At 41.1% G+C, this 10890-nt stretch overlaps 1 protein-coding gene across 1 annotated transcript; it reads right to left on the bottom strand.

The window, feature by feature from the left end:
* Window positions 1–1514: 1514 nt before the first annotated feature.
* EIF1AX (eukaryotic translation initiation factor 1A X-linked) lies at window positions 1515–10419 on the bottom strand. The gene is made up of 7 exons (XM_071430414.1): window positions 10254–10419; window positions 9305–9388; window positions 7600–7703; window positions 6182–6232; window positions 4669–4750; window positions 4470–4561; window positions 1515–2851 (listed from the first exon to the last, which is right to left on the bottom strand). Exons 1-7 carry the CDS (start codon window positions 10267–10269, stop codon window positions 2846–2848), a joined length of 435 nt encoding a protein of 144 aa, XP_071286515.1. The 5' UTR covers window positions 10270–10419; the 3' UTR covers window positions 1515–2845.
* Between the last annotated feature and the right edge of the window lie 471 nt (window positions 10420–10890).

Below are 10890 nucleotides of genomic sequence, written 5' to 3'. Positions count from 1 at the left end.
ACCTGCGTGCTGGCACACGCAGAGCACAGCCATGGCACCACCTATCAGCAGTAACAAATAAATGGCACACAGCTCAGCAGCCATGGTTAACAGCTCCTCCTCTTGAGCAGGGAACGAGAGATTGTTTCTCATACACCTTTTTCAGCTGCTGTGTCTGGACTGTATTTAAGGATTAGGGTGGAGAAGCATTAGGGCTCTCCAAGCAAATGTACAGTTGCCCTATTGTAAGGTGAAGAGACAAGATTTGGAACAATGGACAAAAATAATTTTTCAAAATGTTAATCACAGAGAAAACCTTGAAGTGGGAAACAACAGAGAACACAAAGTTTGTATTTTAGCTGTGGGAGAATAATTTTTGTATCCCTGCTTTCAATTCTGTACTCTAGGGAAAAAGACAGCTGCAATTCTCACACAAGAATAATTAAAAATTTATCTAGAAAATACTTTACAGATGGAAGGCCTTTCACAGCTTTGGAGTCAGCAACCTTGCAATGCTCTAGCTGGCAGCTGCTGTTCTACCACTGTGCTCTGAACAGAGATATGGGAAAGCCAGCTTCTTGTGCAAGCTGTTTTTCTGGCCCCAAAGGAAAAAAAGGCAATAGGGATGATATCAAGCTGCCTAGATTAGACTGTGAAGGGAGCTTGAGCAGAGGACAGAAACAAGGTGACCAAGGGTACTCGCAAAGGCCATACAGCCCAGCTTATGAGTAGAAACCTCAGGGTGTTAAGCTGGTGCACTAAGAAATTAATAGTTAAGTAAGAAATTTCCCTAAAATCTGCAGTTTAGGTAAAGCCAGACACGAATGTGGGAGCAAAGAAGACTGGAAGGAATCTCAGGACAAACCAGAACTGATTCTGACAGGAACAGCTCCATCTCTGACCCACAGCTGCAGTCTGTGTCACACTGAGAACTGTAGGCTCCCTCAAGCAGCAGTATGTACCTGCTTCCCCTTAGCATTGACCATGCATTTACATTTCACATACAGAATATCAGATTGCAAAGTACAGTTCCCATAATACCTGAATCTTCAGTACATGTTTTCTGCAGTGTAATCACTAACCTCCCTGCTAGCACAACTGAAACACACACCTCAAGAACTTTGAGAGCTTTTAACCATTCTCAGAGCTGCTTAGCCTGCTGAATACAATGAGGAAAGCAATGAACTTAGAAGTGATTTATAAGCCTTATTCTGAAACATTACACCATTTATGTTCCTTCACAATTGAACCATACAGACATACAAAGACAGTAAATTCATACATTTAAGATCAGTTAAGTAAGAATGCTGTATTGGTAGTATCTTTCCCTCAATACTTACCAAGTTTTTACAGCAGATAGTTAAAATCCATTAAATAATTACTTAATACTAAGAAAATGTTCTTCCTAGAGCAGGGTACCTGATCCATGTAAAGGAAAATAGACACCATAATGAAAGAAAAAGAGAAGACATTTTTACAAAAGCTCTGGATGTTTAAATCTCCTTAAAAATACATATAAAGCAAAGAGGCCACTCTGTATTTAAAGCCATTTTCTTTTTATCTATTGGGGTAGTCACTTTACATCATACCAAAAAGACTGTATAAGGAATACAAGTGTCAAGAATCAGATCTTTATGGCACAAAAGGAATTTTTTCATTAACCTGTTTCAGAGTTGTTAAATACATTATTAAAGACAAAGACACTAAGGCTACCACAAAATAATATTTGCATGATGATGTTAGTCTTTATTCAGTTTCTCAACTGACTCCTCCAGTCTGAAGGTGGACAAGAATCTTTCCAGTAGTCTATTTCATTGATTTATTCTGGATGAGAAGATTCTTTCTACTTTTGACACAAACTTATTTATATTGTTATTCAAAGTTCACATAAGCTTTTATGTTGCACCTTACAATGTATGGAATTTCAGATTAAAATAAAACTCTACTCTTAACATAACCTTTTATATAATGTAAAAATATTCTACATGTTTAACATATCAAGAATGTTAAGCATTTACTTTGGGGAAAACCTATTTTATGCATTTTTCAGTACAAACCCCACTGTGAAGGCTTTGCATTTGTGTCTCCCTGTTCAGTCAGGTGCCACCCAATGTTCATTGTCTGCAGCTGCAGCTCAGCCACTGCAGTTTCCAAAAAATTGCAAATTTGAGATGCTGCTCACTGTTCATCTTTACTCCTCTCCCATCCCTCCCTCTACCATGGAAAATTGACATCTTTGAAATAATGAGTGTTTTTAATTATCAAAATCAGTATAAAAATAGCAGCATGCTACTAGACACGAAAAGCAGATTCATCATGCATTGTGAGTTTAAATGCAGATTTCTGCCTTCCTCTTATATTATCAAAATCTTTTTTAAAGTTAACATCAAGGCAAGGGTATAAGGACAGACACTGCATAGTATGATTTGATACTAATCTGAACTAGGTTATTTGCCTTTAATCAAAATCCATGATAATTACAGGGTAAACAATTTTTATTTCAAAATACAAGTTTAACTGGAATTGTAGTGATGAAAGCAGAAGAGGGAAAAATGCAGTCTTTTACAGCCCGTGTCACTGTATCTCACTTACATCCAGAGATAAAAGCTCTAATTGGTGAAGAGACAAAATATTTGTGGCATGTCATTGAACCTTTGTGATAATCCAGCGTTATCCATTTCTAAAGAAATATAAATACTTTAAAACAAACATTGAAAATAAATCCTTTTGATGTAACAAACTACACTCTTTACTGAGAATTTTCAGTCTTCTTAAAAGTAAGGGACATCACCCAAGAAATAATTGAAGTATCAATGTAGAACAATCCTTGGAGGAAAAAAGTTGGAATGTAAACCTCTGCTCCAAATTAGATCTGAAAAGCAAAAACACCACACCATGTATTTCATCCAAGTGTATTTTTCATCAATAACTTTTTAAAAGTTATATTTACAGTTCAACAGGAGACTTCCTGAACTTAGCACAGTCCTGTTTTGCTTCAGCTTATACCCTGTTTTCTTAACAAATAACAACTGCTCCCTGCCTTTGTCCCCGCAAGCCCTGTGACAATACTATGGTCACGCAGGTGAGCAATTCTGCATAACCACAGCATCTGCAATACAATTATACATCACTAGAACAGCCATAAATTAGCCCATGATTCTCACAAATGAAAATAAAACCAAATTTGGGAGTCACTTCCCTAAGTAGCAACTTTCCAATCGTCCTTCTGATACAAAAAAACAAAGGAAAGGATCCACCAAGTTCCTCCTGTTTAAGAATGACCTTGGAAACTGGACTTCATTCCAGATATATGACAGTGATCCTCAGAGAGGTTACTCACATCTTTTCTTTACATCTTTTACTTTCTTAGAGCATGATATTAATATTTTATTGAAGAGCTGACAAAAGCTTAAAAACAATCATAGCTTCTCACTTAAGCCCACACACAGATCCATTAGTTTGCAAATTTGTCCTACAGCTACTTATCTCTTTGATGTCTTACAACAGCCTCATTATTAAAAGCATGCAGTACTAGTTTTACTAGCTTCAATGAGCTAAATCTTCAGTAAGCTCAACCACTGACAGGCCCAAAGTGAAATTTTCAAAAGTCTGAAAAAAAATTCTTCAGCATTTTGGTATTTTTAAAATACTTGATCTAATGAACCATATATTGATAACCTCAAAAAAGTCAGAATAATAGAAGCATTTTAAAAGAATTAGTCATATTATCAACTCAGAGAGAGGACTAAAAAGATGAAGAATTAAAGTATAATAGTATTCTTAGAGCAGTCTATCCAATTAAGTTAACTCACTGGCTCAGTAAGTTACTACTTATCCTCTCAGCCAGCTGACCCTGCACACATTCATCTCTCAGCTGTAAATTAAAGTGCATCAACTTAGAAAACATTGCACAGCAGATACTACTTCTGCAATTTACTATAAAATTTGAATTGTAATAATTTTACTACTATAATTTCAGAGTGTGCATGACCAATTACTACAGTTTAGTGGTAAGCAGTAATACAAGTGACTGTGACAGTCAAGATTATGGTTAACTTTAGAAAAACTACTAGGATGCAGCTTTTTGGAGTTTTTATGTAAAGAAAAATGGAGACTTAAAACCTTTATTTTTAAAAACCAAATTCCTTAATTATTGCTGCAGTTCTGGTGGGACAGTGAGGCTGTTAAACCTAGAGGAACTGGGGGGTGTCAAATGACTGATTTTCTTTTAGGCACCTTCAGACTGCTCTCTGTGTGTGTTTTAGCAGTGTGACACTAACTGTACCATGGGTTTAGAAGTCAGCACAGGATTGACTGTAGGACAGGAGAGAGGACAGAAAGCTGGCATGAATGCACCACAGCACTCCCTGAGGCAGTCCCTGAGGAGCTATCCTGAACATCCATGTATTCCCTGCTGTAGAACTAACAACAGCTTAATGCCAAAGATGAGAGCTTCAAGCATATGATAAAAATACACATTTACTACTTACATCATCAATATCTTCATCATCATCTCCAATATCATCAAACTGGATTTCATCATCATCTCCAGGACCAAATGTGTCTGTTTCATTGATTTTAGCTATGAAGGAATTTGGAGAAGTTAAGGAGTGCACTCACACTGTGCCAAGACAGACTGAGTATTCTTACCCAACATGAACTTCCAATTTGAAGTAAAAAGATTCTTACCATGTTCTGGAAGCTCCCCATATGCTTTCAGGCTTCTGGCTTCATCTGCATTGTATTTTAGAATAACATCAGCCTTGTTATCCTAAATAAGAATTTATTAGAATGTATTAGTCATCTATGAAGGAAAAAGAAAACTATTAACCTCAGCAGACTGCATTATTTATAACAACTATATTATTTACAGTGGATTAACACCTATAATATTTACAGAAGAACATCTTGTTCTTCCTTCCCCTCCAGTTCCTTTAAATGTGAAGTAAACACATTGGAGTATTTTAATTTCTTCTGAGTGACAACTTAATTATCTCCAATTGCAAGTAATTTATAAATTCACAGAATGGTTTGGATTGGAAGGGACCTTAAAGATCATCTACTTCCAACCCCCTGCCATGGGCGGGGACACCTTCCACTAGACCAGGCACTTGATCTGGCATTGAACACTGCCAGAGATGGGGAAACCACAACTTCCCTGGGCAACAAGACAAAAGAGAGGTTGAGACAAATGAGAAATCTCGAGTATTCAACGACTTGACAAGCTCAGTTTCATGCCTTTGAAATTAATCTTTCTTCAGACAACACACATAGTGAAGTGTTGAGGTCAATCAGGAATCACAGAATGACTGGGTTGCAAGAGACCTTAAAGAGACTCATTGAGTCCAACCCAGCCCTAACACCTCAACCAAACCATGGCACCAAGTGCCACATCCAGTTTTTTTTTAAACACATCCAGGGATGGCGACTCCACCACCTCTCTGTGGTGGTCATTCCAGTACTTTATCATTCTTTCCATAAAAAACTTCTTCCTAATATCCAACCTATATTTCCCTTGGTGAAGTCAAAACCAGAAAATTCCTAGTTTTATGTACTTTATTATATACAGTAAGTGACAGTATCTTAAATGTTTTATAAACCTAATGAACATTTCAGAAGCAGAATCTATCTTCAACAACTGCTGAAAACACGAACATTCATGCATGAAAGGCATTCACCTAATGAAAACCTGACAACTTTCAATTTTTTCCAGTTTCCCATTACTGTTTGTATTATGTAAAGTTACGCCACTCCATTTTTGGAAATTTTAGTACAAACTAATTACTGATTAATTTCCCTCTTAAGGTAAAAGCCTAAACATAAAGGACCCAAAATTCTGATTACCAGCAATTCTAATTGTCACCATAAAATGTTTGGTACTTGACTCCATCTCCTTTTGTACCACAGGATGCAAGCACCAAATGGCTCCATCTGGGAAAAAAACCAGGTCAAGCTTGATGACAATAAGCACCTTCACTCACAAACTTTCAGGGTGCAATTTAAAAGAACAAGTCAAACCAGAATTTGTCTACTCATTACAATCTTCCTGTAGTACAAGGAAACTAAAAATCATGATTTAGCATAACTAAATACAAATGCAAAGTTAGACAGGAATTTCCTCACAACACCTGCTGCAATTTAACAGTAAATAAAGATACTTGTAAGATACTCCTTATAGTGGCATATTATACTGGATTTTTACCTGGTAGTCTCTTAAGCCAATCAATATAATATCAGATGTATTTATCCAGACCTGAAGGAGAAAACAAGTGTTACAAAAATTCAACTTCTGTTGTATAACACAATAACCAAACTACACATTTAGATTTATGGAGAGACAAACCTTTCATTACAGCCACCACCTTAATTTTCTAACCAGAATGCTAAAAATGTCCAATTTAATGTTTTAACAGCAAATCCAAGGTCATAAATACTCATAGTTATTTTTACATGTTATGGAGCTATTACAGGGTAATCGGAGTTCTTTGAAGAGCTTCTATCCAACAAGGTGTTTCCTAAGCCTTAACATCTGAGAAAACAGAAGGAATGCATCAAGGCACAAGTTGTGAACTCTGTGAAGTGAGCTCTTCAAGGGCAAAAATTAAAGAAAAACCCAGTGAAGGGGGTGATGGACAAGAACAGTGAAGAGCACAAGAAAATGAACTGAGTTGTTTCCAGAAACTATGCTAACCAGAAATCTGCAGAAGAGGATATGCTTTCAAATGCACAGGGTGGTTCTATGTGAGTTCTATCCCACACCTACTTGATTTTTTTTGGAGACTGAACTAATTTCAGTTGGAATTTCCCTTCTTTTAAATATAAGGAATAGATAAGTGGTGCTTTTTGTAGCAAGAAATTAATTATGCACTGTTGATGTTAACTTAGTGTTTATTTATGCACATTCTCCACCACCTTCAACAGTTTCTTGCAGTCAACTATAGCACTTCTTACACTGATCCCAAGACACATGCACTCAGTGCTGTCCAAAAAATGGAACAATCCAGAATGAAGACAGTGAAAGTCTGTTTTCACTGGAAACAGACTGAGGGACCTCCTCCTTACCATACACCAGCAGAGGACAGGAAGATGTAACACCTAACAAGGGCCAGAGGGGACACCATCTGAAGATGGCAAACTTAAGAATGCAAACATTTACACCTGATATCCCTGAAGGTACAAATCTTTGCAGACTAGCTTCCAACAGAAATATTTTGGGAACTGATGAAGTGGACAATGAAACAATGGCATTGGAGGTGTATTTTCTAAATAGTCACCAAGCTTCCCATCTGCAATTAGGGAGATTTTTAGTATTTTATATATGTATAATTTTCTAGAATATGAAAAGCTTGTATTTAATAAGCAGCCAAAAAAACCTTCCCCTGAAAAATGCACATGGAAAGGCAGCCCTTCAACTGTGAGCTTCACCCAAGAGCCAAAGACTGCCTATTCTTGTGTCAGCAATGGAAACAGAAGGACAGACTAGTTTACTATCAAAAAAGTAGTTAAAAATATTAAGTGCAGTAGAAATATTTGTTTTTGTAACAAGCTACATATGTAAATTTTTACAATTACATATGATGCATAATGTCACTGTTTCCTATTGCAATGCTTCAGAATTACCTTTTTTCTTAGCTTCCCTCTAATGTGACATAACCTCTTCACACCATCAAAACATAATGCCTCCAGTCTTCCATTGCCTAACATCTTGATCACCTGGGCATATTCTGAAAGAGATGGTAACATAGAGAAACACAGAATCATTTAGGCTGGAAAAGATCTTTAGTATCAACAAGTACAACCATTAACCCAGCACAGTTAAGTCCACCACTAAGTTATGTCCCATAGTGCCACAGAGCAAAACTTCTGAACAAATCCAGCTTCAAGACACAACCACTAACTTTCCCACTGTAACCCAAATCTGCTGTAATATTTTATCAAACATGAACTGCTGACAGGAGCTTCAAGCACCCACACAGGCTGCTGAATGTATCACAGTTTTGTATCACTGTTGATGTTAACATTTTCAAATACTGCTCCTTCTTGGTTGCATCCACCCTTTCGTTCCCTCTCAAATGTTTGCTACAGAAAATCTCAGAGCTACTGAGTCACACTCAAAGTATTTAAGTACATGACAACATCACAGCACCTGTCTTAAAGGACAACACCTCAGTGCTGTCACTGAGGCAGGAGAAAGCTGCATGCCCTGTACAGCCACCCACTGGGACTCTGAATCCCTCTTGCAGAGGCTCTGTGGACAGCACCCCTCTGTCCTTGAAAGGACAGAACTCTTATCAGACACTGCAAGGCAAGGCAAACAGCAGACTTCAGCTGAGGTCTGTGAAGCACCTCTCTAACCCCACCCTCAATCTCTTCACCTTGTATTTCATCTTCTCCCTCACCAAGCTGCAAAAAAATCACATACTGGAGAACTTCACACAAATTAGACAGTCCAGTGAACCAGGAGACTGTACATAACTGAGAATAATGTTTCATTAAATAGATTTTGCTTCGGAGATGTAAAGAATCTTAAGTTTCAGATGTACATAAAAATAAACTCTTTTTCTGCTTACAACCAATACAAAATACCAGAAATTTGTTCAGTGGCACTTCTACAGTGATTTAAATCAGTACCCTTCCCATATTTCTAACAAACCAACTGATTAATTGGTTACTAGGAAAGCACTCACATTATGTGAGCAACCACCAGAGTGTGACACACAAGGCAGGGCGAGCTGAAAGGGAGGTGAGCTCACTGTCACCAAAGGCAGGGCAGATGGGAATCCCAGTCATCCCCCATGAACTCTCCTATGCCTTACTTCACCACACAGCATCCCACTTACTGCTCCTGTTTCAGTAACTGCTAGACTTCAGCTCAGCAGCCAAATGAACCAGGGGACAGAACAGGGAGATGAGCTGCTCTGCCACATCAGCGACTTCAGGGAGCTCAGTGAAGGGTCCAAGAGATGTTAGAGTCCATACAGAACAGAAAGTGGGACTGTGTATCCCAGGGACAATTACTGGCAAAACTGAACCACATCTGCCAAGCCAGCTGCTCACAGACCCTCACACCAAGCTATAAAGAGGTTTCTAGGAAATGTTTAAGTGCTGTTTTACACAGAGCATGCACTAAGTTCAAGAAGAGGAAAACGTCATTCTTAAGCAGTGAAGGTATTGAAAATTCTCCTTTTCCTACTGTCTTTCTCTTACATTCAATATGTCATTTGGAATTCAAATACAACCCCAAAAAGAATACCTCTCTCTATTCTGTCACTTACAGTATGTGACTGAAAACAATGACACTGCCATACTATAGTTAAAAACTCACCTTGCCCATCTTCTTTGAAGACCAGTTCTCTTTTTTCTGATTCATTCTCATTCTTACCTCGTCGCCTGTTTTTACCTCCTTTGCCTAAATTAAGTGGAAGAAGTAAAAAGCAGGTGTTACTGTCTCTGGATACAGTGAATGAAAAAAGTTAAGACTTATGGAAATTTTTATGCTTGCATTCTAAATGACAATTTTAAGTATCCCACCCAGATCCAGATTTTTTGCTAACTTTTAAGTCTGAATTTTTATCTGGGTAGTAACAAAGTAATTAAACATTGGACTCTCCACTGTTTAAGCTGTCCTGGTTGCTCTGGAGTGACAGCAGCCTTCAAAATGATTTTCACAAGATGGCCATTTTCAGTTTTTGTGATCCCTGCTACCAAATACCTCAAAAATAGCGGTGGGATAGCCTGATGCACGTAATCTTCAAAAGCAGATGAATAACTTCAGTTACTGCGCTGCTGAAATCCCTGAAATACTCAAGAGGAAGCTTACCCTCCGAGTGAAGCTGCCCTTTTTAAAAGGCACACACGTGGCAACAGGATTAGATGCTCTTCATGAAGAGCATAAGAGCAGCTCATACTTGCCCCGCTGCTAAAATCTGCTGCTCCCTTTCCCTCACGGTCTCTGCGTTTCCTTTCCGGAGTACGAAAGAAGGGAAGCGGCAGCGAGGGCACGGAGGGGCCCGGCCGCCTCCTCGGCAGGGCCGCTCCTGACAAGCGAGCCGCGGGCAGGGCCTCCCGCTCCCGGCCGGGCCTCAGCGGCCTCCGGAGCGCGCCCGGCAGGCGGAACCGGCCCGGGACCCACGGGGCTGCCGGGAGGGCCCCTCCGCCTGCGGGCTCCGGGCTCCGGCGGCGCCCACGTGAGGGGCCCCCGGGCCTGCCCTGCGAGACCGCGCCCGGCCCCGGCCGCGCCGCCGCGGGCCCGGCGGAGGGAAAGAGCGACTCACCTTTATTCTTGGGCATGGCGCCGAACGCTCCGCCGCGGAGGGGCTGCGGGAGGGGCGGCGGGAGGGGCTCCGGGCGGGGGCGGCGGTTCGGGCTCGGCGGCGGCTCCGGGCGGGACCAGCGGCGGGGCCGGGGCTGCGCGGGCTCTTGCGCTGCGCTCCGGCCGCTGCGCCGACCCGGCCACAGCGCCCCCCCGCGGCACGGCGGACTCCGGCGGCGCAGGACGCGCCCAGGCCCCGCTCCCCGTCCCCGCTCCCCGTCCCGGCCCCGCGAACGGCCCCGGGAAGGGCCCCGCCTGGCGGGGCGTTCTTTGGTGGAGTGCAAGGAAAAGGAGCAGGGGGAGCGGGCAGTGCGCACCCAGGCAGCCCCGGGACACCGCACGGCGCTCGGGGGCAGCGGTGTTAGGGATAACTCCTTCCAGTACCCGCAGTACCTGCCAGGAAAGATGGGGCAAGACTATTTACAGGTGTTCGTAGTGACTGAACTAGGAAGAGCGGGTTCAAATTGAGAGAGTAGGTTTAGATGAGACATTCCGAAGAAATTCTTTACTGTGCGGGAGGTGAGGCATTGGCACAGGCTGCCCAGAGAAGCTGTGGGTGCCCCATCTCCGGATCTGCTCAGGGCAGGGCAAGGCGGGAG

Source organism: Agelaius tricolor, unplaced genomic scaffold (assembly GCF_023055355.1).
Source record: "Agelaius tricolor isolate 1412-34295 unplaced genomic scaffold, bAgeTri1.0.p SCAF_7, whole genome shotgun sequence".
NCBI lineage: Eukaryota > Metazoa > Chordata > Aves > Passeriformes > Icteridae > Agelaius > Agelaius tricolor.
Note: the sequence above shows the minus strand (reverse complement) of the source record. Positions and strands in the feature narration are given on the sequence as shown.

Coding starts and splice junctions, on each gene's coding strand:
- EIF1AX (XM_071430414.1), bottom strand. Junction 6,233..7,599: donor GAGGGAAGCTAAGAAAAAAG/GTAATTCTGAAG, acceptor TTTCTCCTTCAG/GTCTGGATAAATACATCTGA. Junction 4,751..6,181: donor TTGGCTTAAGAGACTACCAG/GTAAAAATCCAG, acceptor ATTCTTATTTAG/GATAACAAGGCTGATGTTAT.